Raw genomic sequence first — 22,518 nt, 5'->3', positions numbered from 1 at the left:
AATATTTTTAATACATTTTAGGTGTTTTGTTTATAATTAAAAAAATACAAGAAAAAGTTTTGAGATATGTATCTTATTAATTACATAGTTGCACAAACTATTTTTTTATTATTACTATATCGGAACGATACTATCACATATGCAAGTAAATTGAATACAATTATTCTTTACAATTGATTAAGTACATAATACATATTATCTTGCTTATATGACCTATAATAACGATTATATAGCACATGTTAAAGGAAATCTTTAGAATTAGGAATTCTCAGTCATTTTTATGTGTCTATATAATATAATAATAGGTATATATATTACAATTAACAAGCGGATATATTAAATATATGCTTGTAATACTAATAATATTTGTTGACCCGTACAAAGGGAAGATAATTTTCTTTTCATTATTGATAATTCTTTTTCTTAATACTGAAAACATTAAAAAAAAAAGAAACAAAAAAGACATTAAATATAATATATGTTTAATCAGGTAAATGTTTTACTTTTGAATAAATATTTATCGTAACATTAAATAAATTAATTTGAAAACTGAAAAAGTGAATAAAACCAGCAATATATATTAACCTGAAATATACATATGTGTGCTTGAAATACTAAAAGTGTTGCAGCACACTTTAAGGCTCATACCATTCACTTAAATGATTTGAGTACTTAAAAGGAATAATATTAAGACGAGGATAAACGTTGATTACTTATTTTTTACAAGGTGGTGAAATTTTTTAAAAATTTAGATCGCTCTCGTTGTTATTGTCATTAGACTCCTTTTTTGCAGCTATCAAATTTTCCCACTGTGCGATGAGAGTGCTCCTACGTCGTGGATTTGGCTATAGAATTAAATAAAGATTAGTAAGTCATCGTCGTTTGAAAATATGAACACACGCATCTATACGTAATAATCCATTCCAATACTTGATGAAAACAAATAATTAATTATCGACAAACACATATATTAAATATGCTATATACATTTGATTAATAATAATTAACATATTCGAACTTTTTAAAAGAACTGGCAATACCTTGTGTTTTCCTTTAGCTTCTTTTTCTATTTCATCCTCATTTAAAGTATTTGTCGAGGTACCGCTTCTTAACGAACTTGAACCATCATAGATATCGGAATCGTTATCATTTCCAATGTCCAAAAGATTTGGTTGAGACTTGGCCAACATTTGAGACCGCATTAATCTAAAAATGTATGTAATTGCTTGTTACATCGTGAAATGAAAAACGTATAAATTATTACTATTAATCATAATAATTTACCTCAAAAATACACTTAATCCGATAATAATGTATGATTGAAAATGACATTAAATTATCAATCATATTAGTTACAGTTCTTAAAACAATAACATTTAAAATATCTATAACTTGTCATTTATCAACTCCATTTTCTATTCGCTTTCTTAATTTCACTATACAAGTACGCGATTAATATTCAATTGTCAAGGTACAAGTGACTTCATTCATCGCAAGAAGATGATGTAAATAATAGTAAATTCTAATTCTAAATTCTAATCTTAAAAAAATGAAAAACAATATTTATAACATCGTCATTTTTGTGTACTTTTCAACTTATAGGGTTGACCTCTGAACAGCTTAAATAATAGCTATGAATACATTAATCATTATAAAAGTAAAATAAAATTAAAAATAAACATATTACCTAAGCTCGTTTTCTCTCTCTTTCATCTCATGTAATTCTTTTTGAATTTTTTCTTCCACAGGGACGTATCCCTTCCTAACGGGAGGCTTCTTGGGCTCATCATCTGGTTCGAGTTGAATTTCCAGACTTCTATTGAAAGCCTTGATGCTCAGCGGATTGAGCGTGATACTGGGTGCCATGGGTGGTGTTAGCGCGTCGTTACCTGCAGATTTTGGTTTGTATATTTTCCCCCTAGTCGCCAGAAACCTGTGCATCAGCCCTTTCTGACTAGGTGCCGTTGCAAAACGCAGAGGTGTCGGAGTGGTGCGACTGGATATGACTCCATTCGTCATCTTTGGCGTTAAGGTAGGCGTAGACGGTGTAAGGTTGACTGCTTCCAGAATTTGTGGCGTGGACGTTGTCCTCTTCAATTTTCCCGAGGCCAAAGCTTGTGGCATGCGACGCACCTGTTGTACATTATTAAATTGGGAAAATTGTTATTACATTGGTTTTGAATTTGTTACAATTCAAAATGAAGATAATTCCGATTAAAAAAAAGAAGGAGTAATGGTAATGTTGTAAAAATTTAGTCACGCGACAATCTATTTGCAAATAGAGAACGAGCGTATTCAAAATAACATCGCATTATCTTTAAGAACAAAAGTATAGCGACCTTTGCAACACACTTTAGATTATTTAGCAAGCGCAAATTATACGAGAGCTACATTTTTAATCATTATTATCAGTACGACATAATAGTCACGTCAAGAGCAAAAAAATGGCTGTTTTACGGAAAATGGCATTGGATTAACTTTAACATATCGGCAGATAAGATATTTTCATCGAAATCGTGGCCTGACTGCGTTACGAAAACCGAATGCAACTTGCTGTTTGCGAAATAAATGTGCACACTCTCGCGTCCTGTAGCAATTACTTCGCACGCCTGCTGCTAATTAATTAGCGTAAAGTATAGAAAATCGCGCGATCATGCCGAGATTATTATTAATCTGGCGATCGCGCATCTGTTTCCATTATCGAAAGCGTGCCACGATTTTGGCGAACGAAAGAGTATGACGTTGGCTCACGATCCTCGTTAGTTCCGTTCTGCTTAAACGTACTCACTATAAATATAAAAATAAACTATTATACTTGATTGACTCTGCTCTGTCCACAGAATATTTTGCATATAAAGTTACTTCGAGAACACGCTATATTTCATCTCAGGCACTTAGTAAGTATAATTAATGATAAAATTAGAATTTATTCGACTCACAAACATTTGCAGTATATAATGTACAATAGTATATAAATGTCATTTACTAATTTCTATCATGGTTTATTTTTATCTTCTGGAGATAAAAGGCAGAAACGATTGACCCGTTTCGGGTTAACTGTGTAAGTCATTAAACAAATGTGTAACTTTGATCGCTTATCAGTATTTCTACTTTCTGTATTTTAAAATTCTACCAACAGTATATCTATATGTATTGGTGTAAATATCTATTTCGTAGAGATCACGAAGATACTTAATACAATTAAAGTATTGAATAGCTATACAATGGGCCTCGATACCTAGTGGGACCACTTTTTACACTTATTATATGTTTAAAATGAATATCCAGGTTGTATATTAATTTTTTACTAAATACATGTTTGTACTAAATATCTCGTAAAGTCTATATACATCTCCAAGTTTGTTTCAAATTTTATTAATATAAATTTTATCAATCACGACAGTCGTGTCATTACAATATTAATGAAATTCCAAAGTATTTTATATAACGCTGACAATATATGTATATAAATTTTGTACATAAAAATAATAGTAAGAGGGACATACTAAAATTTTCCATGGTAAATGTTCAAATATTTTCGCGAGCCATTGTATAATATTTTTACAACGTAGAACTTGTTTTAACAAAAATTTTCATTGAAACAGCATTTCTTCTAAGTTTGCGGCGCAAGATCTAATTTTTCATCGATGAATTCCCATCACGTCCGTAACAAGATTGAAACAGTGCGTTACGTGATGAATCATTAAATCAGTAAGTGCGTGTATAATCGTCCTCGTCGCTCACGGACATCACAACCGTCCGATGCGTTTCGTCCCTATAAGGACTACGCAGGCATTTACTCTTTCTTTCTTTCGTTCAACGACCTTGAGCATGGTCGACACGAATGTACATATGTACACGTAACACACACGTATATACATATACGTGCAGTTTTAAGCATACCTTGGAATCCACCGTCTCGTGGGACGTGGTTTTAATGCTACCCACGTTTCTCAGCTCGTGCTCCCTCTCCGTGACCTCTTCGATCTCCTTCTGTATTCTGTCCGTCGCCTTCTTCAGCTGCTCCAACCTATGCTCCGCCTGCAACGAAATGGTATCACCTTCAATTCCATCTTTTACAGATAAAACCATAGAGAATTAAAAACAAATTGACAAAAAAAAAAAAACTGTGTCTTTCAAATAAAAAGAAAAAGCAGAAAGATTACAAATCGAAAGTTAAAAGGACGAATAATGATACATTTGTGATTCTTTGAGTTTCAATTGTGTTTTTATTGATCCGTCGTTGTTCGCTTTTTCAGGACGGACCTGAAAATGAAGATTTTGCTATTGCAAATAATGACATCAAGACGCAAAATCTTCATCGGAACGAAGCGCAACGTACTAATAAGAACACGATCGAAACTCGAAGAATCACAAAGAGCTTAAAATCGCTAAAAAAATATCGAAAAACGTTTTTTAAAATTGTTCTCTCTTCCGTTGATTTAACTCGATTCGACGCATGTTTCCGTAATGTCAAGCGCGAGGCAGACTTTGATGGATGAGCAAGTCGTGGAATACTCCGCGTTTCCACATTTTTCCAGTCGAGGATTCTCTTTAATTCTACCTCACGACGGACGCGGTTGCATTCATGCTGGCTCGCGTAATTATAGTAACCGGTGTTTTCAGATTGTTAAATTAATGATGGCGCAACCTGACCCTCGATTCCAATTTCAACATGAACCGTGTGACCAGTTTAAATACCGGTCTCTGAACGCCTCCGCGGTTTACGAACCTTCCTATTGCACTAGTCGCGATCCTCGATTTTCATGCGGGCGAAGGATACGAGAAAAAACCAGTGAGAAACAGGAAAAAAAAAAGAATACAAACCACGAGACGAATCAAGTTCCAGACTACCTCGTGTCGATCGTCTCGCTAACGGGAAGCGAATTCCAGAAAACTAGTTGAACACGACTGCCATACGATTAACCCGTTCTGCTCTCTTCACTTCGTCGGTACGATCTATCAAAATTTTTATAGTATGCTCTTAGAGAAGCTAATCAGGTTTTCTGTACGAGAACGAACGTGCACCACTAACGTGGCTTGTTTGCACAAGCTACATCGAACGAAATGGATCGATCTTGTTTTACGTACGCTATTTAACGGGCTGTTATTGTTTCCGCGTTACTCGTGCTTTCGTAATTCTTTAAACATATATTGAATAAGTATTCAGGCACTTTTGTCAATTTGTAAATAACAGTACGTGAATTTTAGCAAAGCGTGCCATGTAATGGCAAATTAATGGCTAGTAGCAGAACTTGCTGTGCACACGGTGGTCTTCGTGGAATCGAATCAGCGAGTTATAAATTTAAATCGTCAATTAACAAACTTGAGGTAGATTTCGGATTTTAAAAGAATAAAAAAGTTTAGAAAAATGTTTATCTCTCTCATTATTCTCGATATTAAATATGCTGAGATTAAAGAGCTCGCGTATAACAATACAGTTCCATAAACTTTGATAATTATGAGTTTTAATTTATTATTGTTAGACTACGGATTTTTATGTATTTATGGAAAATTTAGTGACTCAAAAATGCATCGAATGGATATCATAAACAAAGATCTATAAGATATGCAAAGCACCTTCTTAATTACGTTCACAGAAATATAAAATTGCACGAACCCGTTGACTTTCCAAGATCAATTTTATCACGTTATATTATTTTATTACGCATACGGTGATTTTATAAAGAACAAAATTACTGTAGATCGACAATCCGTAGTTTTGTAAAATCACATTTCAACAACAACGTGTATGTTTCAGACACGTTTTATACTTTCATTAAAAAGAATGAAAGAAAAACAAGCGAACGTTATTCCTTATTCAGCATCTTTTTTTTTTACACTCACTTCACTCGGCTAAATAAGAAAAAGTAGAAAACACATTTCTCGTGTTCGTTAATCAATTCCTTAATCAAATCGTAATCAATGTACAACGCGTGGCACTGTATTACCTAGTTCTTTCCCATGTTATTTAACGCGTTATAAAACCAGAATCGCTTTTCCAGCTTACTGAATCTCGCGATGTTCGACGATAATGCGAAACAATGCGAATAGTCTAACGATTTTGTTGCGGCATACGCCTGAGGAATTCAATACTTTATCTAACTATACTTAACCGGATTTTATCAATTGGTATCGCGACCGATAACTGCCCTTTGATTCTACACTGCGGCCACCACGAAACAAAAGCTTCATCCACTCGTTTACAATCGATTTTTATGGGTGGACGTGGATTTTAATTGGAAACATCGTAACCCTTTAAATGGAGATCCTCGGATCGAAACCAAGGTCGATTTTGTTGCCGATCGACAGATCGTTCGATGACAACGCGAAACGGATGTTACTTTGATGACCATTTTCTATGACTCAGGCACCTCGATAATGCGGCGATAACAATATCCATATATCTAAAGATATCATATTTGATATAACAGAAAGTTATATGTGTACAATTTATATTGTAGATTTCTTTTTATGACATATCGGGATTTCGCTTAATACTACAAATAATTACCTTTAGAAAAAAAGGCACAGATGTAATATAGCGATTATCGTATATTGTTTTAGATTCATTCACGGTACACTATAAGAAAATCTTAGGCAACAATACAGTATTATAAATTTCAGATCTGAGCGACATATCGTTAAACTGCGGATGTTTATGTAAATTTATATTTTTATGAACGCACGTGAAGAAACGCGCGAAGATTTCTTTCGCTTACAAACTAGATGTAATAATATACACTTTGGATATTTTTACATATTTTTCATGTGCATTCTATGCGCTCTTGTACCTTTGAATTTCCTATAAATGTATAAAAACCGTAACAATGTTAATCGTTACACGTAACCCGATTATTAATATTTATTTCCAATAGAAAAATTGGAAGGGTGTCTCAAAATCGTTCATTTCAAATTCTTCGTCATTTCATCACACTGTCAAGAGATTAAATCAATCAATGAACGATCATTCAAACAGTAGACAAAAATCAAAGCCAGTGTTTCATTCTAGAAATTTAGAGAATTTCCCTCCATCGTTTTTATCATTTCGACAGATCCCACGAGTGAAGGAACGATCTCTTTGAATGCAGATCGCAAGGGAAAACACGCGTTCGCAATTAGAAACGAAAAGAACCTTTTCGTCGGTCGTAACGTACGATTTCACAGTTTCATCCCAACCTCCGGGACAATGGAACTTGGTCGATCAATCACTGGATCGTCGCGATAGGCCAGATCCTTCGAATCTAGCTCTTGCTGCGGATTACGCGCGACTTATTGCCATGTCCTTCTGTCCGAGAACGGAAGGATAGAGGGTCGGCTCTTTCGCGGCTCGCAGAAGGAAGCAAACTCGCTCAGGTGTTTCGCCCGCACTTCCGCGTAGGAACCGAATATTACTGAAACGAGTTTGTTGAAGGGTTTCCAGGTGAGCAGCTGTAGCTTGGCCGACCGTCTGGAATGCTGCTCATTGAAAACTGAACAGCGGCGGCTAGCACGGCTGCTTAACTGTAACCCGTGCCTGTTTCCTTTCTAAAAAAATGGGCCACCGATCATCTTCCTGCCTCTCCTTCCTTCTCGGCGACGTAACCCCCCGTCGTCGTTTTCATCCGTATCGATTGGCCGACTTAAAATTCCTCTCTGCTGATGCACGCTCGATTTCGTCGAAGGATAATAAATTTCGAGGTCGATACAAGATCGAGGATAACCTGTTAATAAATTGTCGGCGTACGCGGATCTTATTTTGCTGGTGAAAATCTCTCACTGACCCTACTGACTCCGTGATTCTCATTCGGAATACATAATTAACTTAAGCATCTACGGACGATTGCTCCTATGATTTATCGCTGCGAAATTTTTAGTTAGGAAATCAATTTGTAGAGTTCTCTTGAATTATAGATTAAAGGATATTTTTCATTCTACGATCGTCAGCGAAAATCTAAGAATGTCTAATAATCGTCGTTATACACTTCTTATGTATTCCCGTTAATATGCACCGTACACGTATGCCTATGTAAACCTACAAAATTCTGAAAGTTTCTAACGCTGAATAGACTTCAAAAACGTGAACGACATGCGACAGAGAACAAATGCATCGCGTTGCACCATCGCGTTTCTCGAATAGTATTAATGGTATTATCATCAAGATCGCTGAAAGCGCAACAGCTGTTTCAATTTTTCATATACCTGACGTTCAAACATCTGTCGATCTTTAGAAACGAGACTAACCGTGCTACGTCCAACGACGACCCACATACCTTATATGTAATTAAATTAAACAGCATCGATGCCGTTGAGAAACGCAACGGACACCGTACGATACTTCTCGTGCGTGATAATTACGCCCCGCGGAAATTAATAAGCATTCAAAGCGCGGCCAATTTACGGGAACAACGTGGAATGTTCTTGTCTCGTGTTCGATCGCGGGCTACATGATTCGTCGCGTGTAAAAAATCGTGCATACAATAGCTCACGAAAGTATTCAAACACTGGTAGAAATTTAATCGTTATTAAATACGAAGGCGACATACTACGGGACAAAAATATCTACATTTTTTATCCTTCTGTTCGGTTCTAAAGTTAAACATATGTTCTTCCAAAGCATTATTCATCGTAGTATTGAAATAATGCTTGTTTTAATAATTATATTTTTAGTTTCTACAAAACTCCATCAGCTTATCTTCTATTTTTAAAAGACTTACATATCTATATCTTTGAACCTGTCAAGTTGTTTTTATTTGAATTGCCAATTTGACAAAAAGCATTGTACAAAGCATTATATTCGTTATTATTTTACATAGTAATTAATTAAGTCCAAGTATTTAAAATTTTGCATCGTTTAATAGTAATATCGTATGACTAAAAAAATATGATACTATGCACAAATGAAATATATATATAAAGGTCGACAAAAAAGAAGTTTCGTTAGAAAGAAGATACGTATAAATACTTTTTCTTGCCATTGTATGTCATTAGAGTCATACTGTCTAATCGTAAAGTAGCGCTAAAATCAGGAAGCCAACAGAAATGTACTTATCATGTGTTTTTTTTTTGTGATCCTCATATTATACCAGATCTGCTCCAAATTTTACCAATATAATTATTCTTTTGATTTCATGCCAATTGTGTCTTATTAAAGTACTCATGAAATTTTAAAATGTTTTATATAACTCGTGTAATGCATACACATAAAGGATTTTTACAATAAGTGTACAAATACTTTCGTGAGCCATACCATTATATACGCACGTCGAAAGATGCACGATACCGGTTCCTCCGTGAACGCGTGCAAGTGCAACCGCGAGTTGCCAACTATCTCTCGACAGTTTGCATTTGAATTACATTTGTCCACAATCTCGTCACCGGTGTTAACCACCGTCCTCGACTGAAAGCTTCTTTCACGATATCCGATAACGCGTTAGAAACATCTGAAATATTTCAATAGTTGGTAAAATGTCATAATAAAAACATTAAAAACTTCTCGTAGAATCCAGTACTACGTAATCTTAAGAACGTATAAAATGAAAAATAATGAAAGAATAAAGAATAAAGAAAATAGAGAAGGGAAATAATGAAATGACGAGAGAATTGAATTGAATTCTATTTTAACGCTCGCTTAATGAATAGTTTGTAATTACTATTGTTCTACCTTATCTCAAATGGTTACATTTATGCTATCAACTTTATTGCTTAATTCGATATATGAATATTTCTTTATAAATATTTAAAAAAAAAAACTAAAAAAACGAAACATGAAAATAAGAATAAAAAGATTAAGCTAAATTTTTCTGTTACTCTGTTCCACGAGTAATCAAGGATATTTCAATCTAAACGAATCTGAATAGAACAACGGCTTTGAATTTAATTATACTATTAAAATATTTTACAGATTATGATATCGATGATGTCGGATCCGGATGATGTCGAACCGATTATCAAGAAGGTATAATCTTTCACATTTAAGTTATCAGAATGAAGAAAATCGACTTTCCAGTGAGAAAGCGTGAATCGAGCTACTCACGTTCAAAAATCGCGTACGAGCTGATTTGAATAGTCGTCCAACCAGTCTTTCGAGAGCAACACGCTGACACGTGTGAATTCACGCATTTTTCATTTGGATAAACCGCTTTCGAGCGACATGGAACGATTCTGTTAAAATTGCCCGACTAAACGACATCGAGTATCGTGACATCTTTTCCAAGATACTTTCTCGAACAATTAATTCATTGACTCATTTGGAATAAGAGACACTTTGCGATCGGTAATGAGTCGTATATATCAGCGCTCGCGAGAGAAATCGGGAATCCCATTGACGTTTCCCTGCTCGATCGTCGTTTAAAAGTACCGCTGTGTTGATCAATTCGTACGGTAACTTCTACCATAGAAAAATATCGATACAATAGGATCTACGCGTCAGATGTTAATCTGTTCTGACACAATGGAAAAAGGTCAATTCTACACCGTTGATTCTCACGTACACTACCGGCCATAAGTATTAGAACATTTTCTGATATTTCACTATTCTTATTTTCCAGTTACATTTTTATAAATATTACAATAAAGTTTTACAATAAGTACTAAACGAAGTACAATTTGTTAGACCGTCCCAATGAATGTAACGAGCAAGTGTTCTAATACTTATACGACTGGCGATATAAATAGTACGTTTTGATAGCAAGATACGTAGTACGATAATATGACAATAAGATTTTGCTCTTTCACGCTCAATTTCTTATTCATACGCGTGTACACTAAACTTACCTCCATTTTCATTGTTGCTGCCGACAGGATTTCTCAGCGAAGGTCAAACACTAAATCCTTTGTCGGACGTGTTCTTTCTGCTTGCCGAACTCGAATTCGGTCCGTTTATCTGATCGTGGACGCAGGTGGTTTACGTTCGTATCTATTATCATGCCGCGCAGTTACGTCACATCGTCGGATCTCTTTTTTTTTTTTTTCTTTTCACCGTGTACCCGCCGATAAAAGCGTAAAAGTTGCAAGGAAATCTGCCGGATTGAAATTTCTTCGATCCCGAAAAAATCGAACCGATCTCTTCTTCGTCGACGACTGCTTTTGAGAGTTGATCCGGCTTCGACTACGACCACCGCACCAAGCCGAATTCTCTTCGATCCGTGGCGTGGAACCGTAACTCGAAAGCTTCGTCGTGCTCGATCGATTCCCTTCAGATAATTTCCAACCCAACACCCGAAGAGGATCTCGCGTGATCTATGAGATGCGAGAGTGTGAATCGCGTTTGCCACGGCGACTCGAGACTCTCAGAGTACAGCTAACCAGATTGGTCGAGAGGAAACACGACAAGAAGCCGGTGTATATTATTGCGAGACGCGACAACGACACTCGCTAGACTTTGCTTTCGAAACTAATTTTTCGAGCACGTTCCATTCTTCTTCTTTACCCGGTTGCTCCTGTAATTTCCAAAACCGCGAGCTTATGATTGAAACACGGCTGAACTCCGTTCGGCGACTGCCATTTTACCTGCGTGACCTTGTTCCCCGACCCGTTCTCCGAACAAAAGCAACAGAGTCGAACCGCGCTGCATCTGATACAAATCACTTTTCGGCTTATCATGTGTAAATATACACTTTCGCAATTTCCATTCTATTCACCATGTGATGTCGTTTTTATTTCCTCTCTTGTTTTTCCTGGTTTTATCTGAAACGACTAAAATGTTATAACCCGGTGTTTATTTTTACGTCGCACAGGTATTTTTCCTAGAAATATGACGAATATAATGAATAATAATGATAATTACTTTCCTAATGTAAATGATTGGACAATTGTTTGTTCAATTAAAGAAAGTATCGTATTATTATTCAGTAAAATTTATGTTTACATGATTATTTTCAATTTTATTTAAATAAAGTTTTACATGTTTATAACAATTGAGTCTTCAATTCCTTTTTAATAGTATATAAGATATGGTATGGCATACAGGGTATTTAAGATTAAATCTTGGTGGAATTTAAACTGGTATTAGTCTTTTCCCCTTACATTGAAATATAAAAATTACAATTAAATCATAATATTTGTAATAAGCTAAAAAGCAACTACAATTGTAGTAAACTTGCACTTATATAACCAAAGATTGTATTAGGCTTTAAACCTCGCTATAATAGGCACAAATAATAATAACATTGTGATATAAAGGTATTTTTATGTTGATAAAAGATTACACAAACTGTTTTAAATTTGATTTTACCGCATAATTGAGCATATGCTATATCGCGCGCGCCATCTGTATCCTTCGGTTTAACATTTTTTAAATTCAAGGTGAATTATTTATAATTTTTGTAACAGATTTAGGGGCAAATATGATTAATGAGTTTATGTAATATTTCATAAAATTAATAAGATTATATTATATCTAAAATGTTATTAAAAATCTTCAATTTTTACTTATCACATACTTATGTTTTTTGTAAATGGTCCGTTAGGAATTGAACGGAAACGTTATTGCCACTGGATATTTCCCTTTTAAAATATTCTATTTTATAATAATAACCAATGAGATAATGTTTGAAATTCTTATACATTAAGTTTTGCCAATAAAAAGTGTGTGATTTTTATGTTTTACATTTGACGAGTATTCATACAATTTGAGAAATGATCTTATATACTTACATATGTAAATAAGTACAAACAGTACAGACATTCTCTGCTGTTGCATGAGATTTTATACCCGTAAGAATTACGTATTTTAAATTAATCAATAAATGAACAAATTTATTATTATATTATAATAATAATTATAATTATATTAACAATAAGTATATTTTTCATTTAAATATAAGATTATTAAGTATTCACCATTTTTCGACTTATTGTATTAATGTATATTTGCATAAAAGTTCAATTGTAATGGACTGTGCCAAGAGTGTCATATACAAATAATGAGTAAAGGACAATTCTCCCCAGTTAATAGTAAGTAGTTCAATATTTTTAATATATTAATTTTTAAGCAATGCATATAATGCACATAGAGTACAAAACATGTTTTATTGAATACATATTACAGAACTTACACATACAAAATCAACACAAGGAAGAAATTTAACAGGTTCTGCTCGCCATATACGAGATTTAATTGCAGATATTCATAAAAATATACAAATTTGGAATACACTTCATTTAGAAGGAGTAACATTACTAAATAACATAACTCAAGCGAAACAAGATGAATCTTATTCTGAAATTTTGCAAGAACAATGTGATAAATTGGAAATTGTTTGTGATGGATTGGTAATGCGCTTTTTACATGATTATTCTTTATTTAATATTATTGTCATAAAGATATTTTTATTATAATATTACTTTTTAGGACGACATTGTAAAAAATTTTGCTCGGATTGAACAACAGATGAAAATAACAGCTTCTTTAGAAACTAGCAAGGACAAGTTATTTACAACATGGCCCAGTTCAAAATTTGGTAAAAATACACAATTATATTTTATCTATAAAAATTAGTATATTTTTATAATTAATCTATTTTATAAGATTATGTTAATTTTAGGACAAGTTGCAGAATCAATATTTAGTATATATTCCAATGAAGCAAAAGTGAAGCGTGCAATTTTGGAAGATACAGCGCATTATTATACAGAATCTTGGAAAATGTTGTTCCTTGCTAGTTGGGTGCATCAACCATTATTACCAGAAAATCTAACAACAGTCTTAGAATCAATGTTAATAGAGAGTGGACATAGGTAATTAATTATTGGTGATATAAATTTTGGTAAGTATTTTTCTATTTCAAAAACAATTCAATGTTTACAATAATTATTTTTTGTATTATATCATAAGTTACAACTACTGAAATAAAACAAAGATTAACAGAATGATCAGTTATTTGTGGCTTTCCAAATACCATTTGTATGATTTCACAAAACGAAATATATCAAATTGAAATATATAGTCCAAATCTAAAGTGAATTATGAAATTCTGTTTACAATTGGTACCTGAGATCACAAAGAATTAATATGAATATAGATAAATATAAATATACTAGAAATTTGCTTAAAAATGCAGATTCTAGAATATGTATCTATAGATACAGGGAATTGAACCTGCAAAATTAATGCAAAATTTTATGATTAATTATATTCTGATTAGTATTTCTAATGTTAGTTCCATTAATTTTTAATTATATCAATAACTTCTTATATATGTATAATACATTATTTACAGATAAATAGAAAATTAATAATTTTCACTGTACATAAATGCTATAACAATGTGGATGGAATTATTTTTTTGATGTTTAAAGTATTTTCAATGATTTAATATTTCATACAAAAGCTGTAAATAATTCACATTAATTCATTACTACTTATAATCTGTAATATTTTTGTTGTCGTTACAATGAAATTATTGATATAATATAAATACACTTTTTATTTTACTCATCAGTTTATCAATACAGGTATTATCCTATTAAATATTTAATAATAGATATAGAAAGTTAAAATTAAATCGTAAAATAATTTGTGCATAAACATTTTTGTTTTATGTTTATAATAATGTTATAACTAAAAAGAAATTACAATATATGTCTCAGACTGTACAACCAACAACTATGAGAAATTATATGTACAAAAAATTTTTATATTTGTTTCACGTTGTTTAATATGTAACCCTGGCAATTTTAATTTCTTATCTTCCTTCTTATCTAGATTATCTTCTTTCAAGAAATTAAACTTAAACAGAAAGTATTAGTTGCTCTATGTGTATGATTATAAAGACCGTTTACTAAAAATAAAATGTGTCTATATGTTGTAGTAAAAATTTGTAGAAGACAATACAACAAAGTAAAATTTCTTTGTATAACATCAATGCATTTTTTAACATTGTCAATACAACATGACACTATCTTTTTCCATGTGAAATATACATTATACACAATAAATATAACAGAAACAGTCTTATTTACATACACATATTAGAATACAAGACATTATATTACTTTACTATTGATACTCTTCATTCAAATATGGAAGTTATAATATATTGATTGTGTGATACTGTCAGAAATTCTATAAAAAAATATCTACACAATTGTGTAATCATACATATACATTTCAATTATATAAGTTTGATATTATTATACACTATACATATTACTTCAATTTGTTTAGGAACATCTTGCATATAATCATTCAAGAATCAACTTGTGGTATTTCTATTAAATTCTTCACTTAATGCTTCAAAATCAAGATCAGTATCTAAATTTGAATTATTTGATATCAAATTGTTCTCTAAAATATTGTCTGGCATAATATTTTTTAATCGTTCAGATACAAGCTCATCAACTAAATTTGACTGATCTACTAGATGCAGTTGCTCTACTAATTTTTCATCAATTAATAAGTTTTTATCTATTACTCCACTTGTATTTAGAATGTCTAAATGTGCTATGTGATCATACTGAGCTATTTTTGATATATCTAAATTTTCTGAACTTTCAAATATACTAGTATCACAATTACTAGAAATTATTGGTACTGTATCTTGAAGTATAGGTAGGTTATCTGAAATCTTACAACTGGAAGTAGTAGGCATTATTTTGCAAGAATTTGTGTCTAATGGTTCAGATTCTGTTTTAACACAATTTGTATCTGGTACAGTCATAGGAATTATTTTAGAAACTAGTTTTTGGAACCCTTTAATAAAGTTCTGAGATCCATTCTCCATGCTATTCAAACCATTTTGTATTTTCTCAAAGTTCTGAGCATCTTGTTTTACATAAGTTTCCATAGATCCATTTTCTAATTTGACAAAGCCTTGTTCTGTTGGTTCTAATTTTATGAAAGTCTGCTCCATATGTTCTATTTTAGTTTGGTCATAATTATCTTCAATGTTACAAAAGTTTGACGATCCTAAACCATTCCCTAATTTAGTAAAATTCTCTTTATGAGAATCCGTTTTTTGATAACTTGAAATTTTTGGCGAAGTGATATCCACTTTTTGGAATCCAGGATTATCTGAAATTTGATTCTGAATCTCTGGATTTGATATTAAAAGTTTCGATACATTGCTAGATTTGTTACTTTCTGCATTATTCACAGGACTAGGATTTCTTCGCATTAATGTTAAAGCTGATAACACTTCTGGGCAAGTAGGATTTGTCACAGAGTCACCTCTTCTTTCACTTAAAAAGTCTGAGACACTGAGATCTGAACTTTCAGAAAACCCGCTAGACATCCGTTCTTCCATATTTTCTTTACCATCTTCAGAATTATCTGTTTTCTGGCGTTTTAGGGGTGGCTCTTCATTCTCATAGGTAGTACAAATTGAAGTATCAACCTTTTTTAAAGCTTCATTATTAATCTTATATAAACCTGGATTGAGACCTAAAGCATCACAAAGTGATTCTTCACTGATATCAATCAAATCTTTATTTGTTTCTTCATCATTATTTATAATAGTCAACATTGTTTTAGTTTTTTCTCGTATTTTATCCATTAATTGTTTTAATTCGCCCAGAAAGTTCCTTACATTATTTTCGGACTTTAGTACTAATAAATCAAATAATGATTGTGCGTTAAGTACCGGTTTTGCAGCTATTTTTATTATTTCGAGATCTTCACATACAGAAATTGCTTCACGTAACTTTATTTGGCGTCTTTCTGACTTAGCCTCTGGTGTAACATAAGCCCAAGGACCTCGCTTTTTTCCTTTTCGTTTTAAAGGATCTTGACCCCCATTTTGTTTTAATTCAGGTTCAGGCGTTGGCGGAGGTAGTTGTTCAGGACTTCCATGGTCAGGATGCGTCTCAAAATGTCTTGCCATACGAGTACGCCCTAAATATATTTTATTACATGTAGGACACCTAAAATGATCTGATATTTTTCTTTTTGGTACTTCTAGCCCTGTTAATAATTCTTTAGGTGATTCTTCTTCCTCAAGTTTATCATTATTGGTGTTATAATCGCTATAACCACCATCTGAATCATCTAAGTCAGGTTGTAGAAAATCTGAATGATGCAAATGTTTATAATCCCGTACCATATGTCTAGGAGGTCGAGAAAGTCTGCCAGATCGTGTTCTAGCTACAACTTTCTTTCTTTCATCCTAAAAAAATATTATATTTAACCTGTTAGAATCATAAAACAATTTCAAAACACAGCAAATTAAGTAAAAAACCTTCAATTCTTCTTGTTCTTCATCAGGAATTGGTGGTGGTTTAGATGGAAGTAAGGAAGGTCTAATAGCACTTTTTTTTGGTCTACCTCTTTTTCCACCACGATTTTTTAATATATTTCCTGGATTTCTAATTTGTAAATCCAGTTCTTCAGGAAACACAACTCTATACATACATTTAATTACTTTAGATATAAAATTTCGTAATATCTAAGTAATTTCATATATTTACTTATATACTACTCTTTCATATATTTACCTATATACTACTCTTTCATTTGATGTAGTTGTTTCTTGACTACGTTGTTGCAGAACATGCGCAATTTGTTTTAATTGTGTTGGTGTTAAGCGTTGTATACTAGAATAAATATTATTGTTATTAAATGAAAGAACTTGATAAATATATTGCATTATATGTATTATTTACATACCTATGAAACGTTTGACCTTGCTGAACTATTTGTATGGGGTTTTCACTAGAACCTAATGGCTTAGATGTATCTGTAGATTCATTTACTATCGTTGTAGATTTAATAGTACCTTTAGCTTTTTTATTAACTTTAAGATTTGTGCCATTTACTACAAGATTTACTTTTGGTTTGGTAGCTTCACTTTGAACTGACTTAGTAGATTCAAATGTACTACTTTGTTGTGTTATAGGTGTTTTTTGTGAATTATTTTGTGAATTGTTTGAAATACTGGCAACATTTTGAGTTGCAATAGCAACATTTTGCTTAGTTGTGTTGTTAAATGCAATTTTTGCTTGAGGTTTTAAAATTGATATTGGTGTTGAAGAAATTTGGGTTGATTTTAAAACAGATGCAGAATTAGTTGTTACTGTTTTCAAATCTTGAGCTTTAACAATTGATGCTGTCCGAAGCAAAACTGGTGTATCAGGATTAGGTGTAGTTCTTGATGTTCCAATTGTTCCTGTAGTTTTCTTACCAATTGAGGCTCTTGCTTTAAGTAACTGAGGGGGGATTTGAACTGATTTTAAAAATTGTGTTGGAATAGCTGTAGTCACACTGGTATTATTAAGAATATGATTAGTTTTTGGAAGCACATTCGATGCACTTTTTAGCACTGGAGTTAAAAGTTGTTGAACATTTCCCCTTTGTAAAGATTGTGATGTTTTTACAATTGGAGACAAACGTATTTGTGAAGTAACAATATTTTGTGTTGCTCCAGATGTGGTATTTACAGAGGTGTTTGAAATGTGTGATGTACCAACAGATTGGTTCTGTATTTCACAAGCACTAGTTAACAGCTGAGTGTTTAATAATTGTGCAGATATACCACTAGTATTTAATAGTTGAGCTGTTATAGGTGTAGCTTTTATTATCTGTGGTGACAAATTGTTTAATATTGTAGCCTTTGAAAGTAGTACAGAATTAGCATTTGAACTAGTATTAAGTGAATGTACTGCATTAATGGAATTAACAGTTGTGTTACTTAATTTGTTTGAACTCTGAAGTAATCTAATGTTCTTAGCTGGTTTCAATATAGTTTGTGCAGGTTTTATGATAAATTGTGAAGATGGTAAAATCACTGGTAATTTCTGTAAGATTTGCGCTTGGGTATTGGGTATTGTGTTAAGTTGATTTTGTGCTATATTTTCTTCAATAGTATATTGCAAATTGTTTTCATGAATATTTTTTACATGTGTAACATCTGCTTTTATTCCATGTACTTTAGGCTGCTCTAGAACTATCGTCTGTGTACCCGAATTTTGTTGAATTATATTATTCTGATGTTCAATTATCTGTTGAGCTTCATGATTTTGACTACTTAAACTTATTTCTTCTAATGATATATTGTTCTCTACTATTTGATCTTGAAGTTGTTCTGTGTGGGAAACTTTTTGCATATGCCATTCTTGGAAATTAATGCACTCTGTTTTAATTAATTCAGTATCATTGGACTTTTGTACTTCCTCAGGTTGATAATTTAACTGATCAATTGTTATAGATTCCTGAGAAGATAATGAATTTTGGTCCTGTACATTAATGTTATCTTTTACAGAAACATTCTCTGGTATGTTTGAAGTGGTGTTATCTTGTTCCTGTTGATATATAACCTCTTCATTCGAGTTTACCTCGAAGGTTAGTCCTAAGGCTACCGCTTGTTCTGGGGTCAAGTGTATAGTTTGAGAATCATTGTCGTCGTTTTGTAAAAACGCGACAAACTCATTATCATGATCGTCATCATCAACAACTTGCTGGAACGCTTGCTGAAGAAGATCGGAAGCACCAGTAGAAGATGCATCGTTTGTAAACACAGTAGAATTCGAAATTTCTGCCATATCCAAAATTTTCTAGCTCCTTAGTTTATAAAAGATAATTATGCAATGGTAGCAATTACTTTCATGTTTAAGAATAATATTTTACGTGATTCTTTCTTTGGAAATTCTCTTTATAATTTGCATTTATTCCATTTCACTGTACACGTTTTTCGCACAAACAGAAACACACGAGGTGTATGAAGTTTATCACAGATATAGCAAAGAAAATGGCGACAGTATTAGTAGTGTATAGTTGCATAGTTGGTAATTCGTATTATGTCTATTTTCATTGCATCGTTTATTCGATATTGGTATTGTACAATAGTTACACAGATATACAAAATACTTTGTTCCGTATATGATGAAATTATAAATCTTATTGTAATACATTTTTGTATGTACTGTTATAAAAATATATTTAGCACGGAAAAAAAATTGTGATAGAGTTAAAAGAAATAGCACTTTAAAGTATCTATGAATGTTATTTGAATGTATTGTATGAACTTTATGCACAATTCTTTGTTTCAAGGGTTTAAATATGTGATTGAAAATGAATATTTATTTTTTTGTGTCTATTTGGTCATATTTTAGTCCAACTCGCATTGATATTGTATCAAACTGTTGTGTATGATTTATTACAGTTTCACATAATTGTATATATGTATACAATTTGTATTGATATTAAATTACAATTAATGCATACATAGTGTCATAAATGTCTAGTTGCGTGATAACATTGTAAATTTTGTGAATCCAAAGTCTATTCTAACATAAAAGGAATATCAAATAAATAAAAGATACAAAGTACGAATATGGTAAGTGTCACCAATCTGTAAATAAATTATTCGGAAGAATTTAATACTGTATTTTATACACATATTGGTACTTATTTAATAATGATATTGTTAATTGTGAAATAATTAAATATTTGTGACAAATATTTCAATACTTAAATAAACACTCTTATTTCAAATCATTAGACTTTGTCTTTTATTTTATTCTTAAATTTTATCTTTATTAAAATATTTGGAAATCTAATGTATTTTAAGTAATTAAATGTTTTTTACATATATATGTAAAATAGAATAAAATAAAAAATAGTAGTTTATAATAAACCATTTTTTAAATAGTTTCAAATACGTATCATTTATGATAATATGTACATATTAATACTAAGATAATATTTATGTATTAATAATAACATTGTTATTGTAGGATGATGATGATCAGTATCAAGCTGGTTATGATGTAGGATCTTTTCCTAAAGATTTTGGATATGCTCCATTTGATGGGGAAACAGAAGGATCTATGGATCCTTTAGCAGGAGAACAAAAACCTAGAATATTATTAATGGGTCTCCGCAGGTATCCAACTGTTCAAAATATTTTTATTTTAATATTATTAATCACATTATTAGTAATATTTTTATTGATTATATGAAATTAATATTAATTTTAGGAGTGGAAAGTCTTCAATACAAAAAGTAGTTTTTCATAAAATGTCACCAAATGAAACATTGTTTTTGGAAAGCACAAATAAAATTATTAAAGATGATATAAGCAACTCTAGTTTTGTTCAATTTCAAATTTGGGACTTTCCAGGACAAATTGACTTCTTTGATCCTACTTTTGATAGCGATATGATATTTGGTGGTTGTGGAGCACTAGTTTTTGTTATCGATGCTCAAGATGATTATATGGAAGCACTTAATAAACTTCATTTGACAGTTACAAAAGCATACAAAGTTAATCAAGCAATAAAATTTGAAGTGTTTATACATAAAGTTGATGGTTTATCTGATGATTGTAAAATGGAAACACAAAGAGATATACACACTAGAGCAAATGATGATCTTGCAGATTCTGGTAAATAACACAAATAATTAAGAAGCTTTTTTATTAACAGCACTTAGAAATAATTGTGTATACATTTCAGGATGTGACCAAATACATCTGAGTTTCCATTTAACATCCATATATGATCATAGTATATTTGAAGCATTTAGTAAAGTTGTACAAAAATTGATACCACAATTACCAACTTTAGAAAATTTACTTAATATACTCATATCGGTAAGGAAAAATATGAATATATAAATTTTTGTCACATAGTTGTACAAAATAAATTGTAATTTGTTTTTCAGAATTCTGCAATTGAAAAAGCATTTTTATTTGATGTAGTATCTAAAATTTATATCGCAACTGATAGTTCTCCTGTAGACATGCAAAGTTATGAACTTTGTTGTGATATGATTGATGTTGTTATTGATGTCTCTTGCATATATGGGTATGTTTTACAAAAATTTCTACATAAAAGCTTTTATCTGTCTACATAATAGAAATAATTACATCACATATTTATTTTAGTTTAAGGGAGGATTTAGAGGCTGCAGCATTTGATAATCAAAGTTCTAGCTTAATCAAGTTAAATAATGGAACAATTTTATACTTACGTGAAGTCAATAAATTCTTGGCTTTAGTCTGTATTTTGCGCGAAGACAATTTTGACAGACAAGGTAACATAATGCTTCAGCAAATTTACTAAGAAATAGATAATAATAATTATTAATTATTGCTCATATTATATTTAAAATCTTCTCTTTTTAATTTGTAGGTGTAATTGATTATAACTTTCTTTGCTTTCGTAAAGCTATACAACAGGTCTTTGAATTACGTAATAAAGCTTTAACTACTACAAATGTTAACAATCATTCAACACCACCTATTAATTTGAATGAAACTACAAATGCACCTACAGTATCGCAAAGTGGAACAATGGGACAAAATGGTACTGTTGTAATGGCACAAAGCTTTGGGCAGAGCAGAATTTTTCTTTAAATATTTGAACAGAGAGAGTTTTTCACTTTTATTTTACATACTGGCAATAATATATCTCAATCATGTTATTCATAACTTAATTTTATAAATATTTACTTAATGTGAAAGATGTATTTATTTTATTTCTTATCAATTTTTTTAATGGTATTAAATTCAGGATTAAATGTATATATAATTGTGTATTAAAATAAATTATTATCATCTATTAAAATAGCAATTCATACATTTTTATTAACTAATTATTATT

General features: G+C 31.6%; 4 protein-coding genes across 9 annotated transcripts; 2 read left to right on the top strand and 2 right to left on the bottom strand.

Annotated features, from left to right (window-relative positions):
• Positions 1–54: 54 nt before the first annotated feature.
• LOC132909319 (uncharacterized) lies at positions 55–11,525 on the bottom strand. 5 transcript variants are annotated; one of them, XM_060964092.1, is made up of 6 exons: positions 10,756–11,525; positions 9,230–9,422; positions 3,904–4,041; positions 1,688–2,133; positions 1,041–1,206; positions 55–845 (listed from the first exon to the last, which is right to left on the bottom strand). In XM_060964092.1, the coding sequence occupies exons 2-6, from the start codon at positions 9,230–9,232 to the stop codon at positions 741–743; spliced, it is 858 nt and encodes a 285-aa protein (XP_060820075.1). In that variant the 5' UTR covers positions 9,233–9,422; positions 10,756–11,525; the 3' UTR covers positions 55–740. The 5 variants fall into 5 exon arrangements, with proteins under 5 accessions (XP_060820075.1, XP_060820074.1, XP_060820077.1 ...); XM_060964091.1 differs by lacking the exon at positions 9,230–9,422 and having other exon boundaries at positions 10,756–11,524; XM_060964094.1 differs by lacking the exons at positions 9,230–9,422; positions 10,756–11,525 and adding an exon at positions 6,117–6,227.
• Positions 11,526–12,502: 977 nt separating this feature from the next.
• Positions 12,503–13,851, top strand: LOC132908962 (cyclin-dependent kinase 2-interacting protein-like). The gene is made up of 4 exons (XM_060963452.1): positions 12,503–12,936; positions 13,031–13,254; positions 13,334–13,442; positions 13,527–13,851. The coding sequence occupies exons 1-4, from the start codon at positions 12,906–12,908 to the stop codon at positions 13,721–13,723; spliced, it is 561 nt and encodes a 186-aa protein (XP_060819435.1). The 5' UTR covers positions 12,503–12,905; the 3' UTR covers positions 13,724–13,851.
• Positions 13,852–14,212: 361 nt separating this feature from the next.
• On the bottom strand, positions 14,213–19,632 carry LOC132908954 (uncharacterized). Its single transcript, XM_060963441.1, has 4 exons — positions 17,585–19,632; positions 17,413–17,511; positions 17,157–17,319; positions 14,213–17,084 (listed from the first exon to the last, which is right to left on the bottom strand). Exons 1-4 carry the CDS (start codon positions 19,453–19,455, stop codon positions 15,177–15,179), a joined length of 4,041 nt encoding a protein of 1,346 aa, XP_060819424.1. The 5' UTR covers positions 19,456–19,632; the 3' UTR covers positions 14,213–15,176.
• On the top strand, positions 19,176–22,378 carry LOC132908959 (ras-related GTP-binding protein D). 2 transcript variants are annotated; one of them, XM_060963446.1, is made up of 7 exons: positions 19,176–19,255; positions 20,650–20,798; positions 20,893–21,299; positions 21,370–21,506; positions 21,578–21,720; positions 21,801–21,949; positions 22,048–22,378. In XM_060963446.1, exons 2-7 carry the CDS (start codon positions 20,743–20,745, stop codon positions 22,269–22,271), a joined length of 1,116 nt encoding a protein of 371 aa, XP_060819429.1. In that variant the 5' UTR covers positions 19,176–19,255; positions 20,650–20,742; the 3' UTR covers positions 22,272–22,378. The 2 variants fall into 2 exon arrangements, with proteins under 2 accessions (XP_060819429.1, XP_060819428.1); XM_060963445.1 differs by lacking the exon at positions 19,176–19,255 and adding an exon at positions 19,729–20,249.
• Positions 22,379–22,518: the final 140 nt, after the last annotated feature.

Source organism: Bombus pascuorum, chromosome 7 (genome assembly GCF_905332965.1).
Source record: "Bombus pascuorum chromosome 7, iyBomPasc1.1, whole genome shotgun sequence".
Lineage (NCBI taxonomy): Eukaryota > Metazoa > Arthropoda > Insecta > Hymenoptera > Apidae > Bombus > Bombus pascuorum.
This window is presented reverse-complemented; position numbering and strand designations above follow the sequence as displayed.

Excerpts from the sequence above, each read along its gene's own strand:
- LOC132909319 (XM_060964091.1), bottom strand. Across the intron at positions 2,134-3,903 it reads ACGAGACGGTGGATTCCAAG|GTGCGTCGCATGCCACAAGC; the intron begins GTATGCTTAAAA and ends AATGTACAACAG. Across the intron at positions 846-1,040 it reads AAGCTAAAGGAAAACACAAG|CCAAATCCACGACGTAGGAG; the intron begins GTATTGCCAGTT and ends TTAATTCTATAG.
- LOC132908962 (XM_060963452.1), top strand. The coding sequence starts at position 12,906 with ATGAGTAAAGGACAATTCTCCCCAGTTAATA. Across the intron at positions 12,937-13,030 it reads ACAATTCTCCCCAGTTAATA|AACTTACACATACAAAATCA; the intron begins GTAAGTAGTTCA and ends TACATATTACAG. Across the intron at positions 13,443-13,526 it reads ATGGCCCAGTTCAAAATTTG|GACAAGTTGCAGAATCAATA; the intron begins GTAAAAATACAC and ends TGTTAATTTTAG.
- LOC132908954 (XM_060963441.1), bottom strand. The coding sequence starts at position 19,455 with ATGGCAGAAATTTCGAATTCTACTGTGTTTACAAACGATGCATCTTCT. Across the intron at positions 17,320-17,412 it reads AATGAAAGAGTAGTATATAG|AGTTGTGTTTCCTGAAGAAC; the intron begins GTAAATATATGA and ends ATGTATGTATAG. Across the intron at positions 17,085-17,156 it reads AAGAACAAGAAGAATTGAAG|GATGAAAGAAAGAAAGTTGT; the intron begins GTTTTTTACTTA and ends ATATTTTTTTAG.
- LOC132908959 (XM_060963445.1), top strand. Across the intron at positions 21,507-21,577 it reads TACTTAATATACTCATATCG|AATTCTGCAATTGAAAAAGC; the intron begins GTAAGGAAAAAT and ends TTTGTTTTTCAG. Across the intron at positions 21,950-22,047 it reads AGACAATTTTGACAGACAAG|GTGTAATTGATTATAACTTT; the intron begins GTAACATAATGC and ends TTTAATTTGTAG.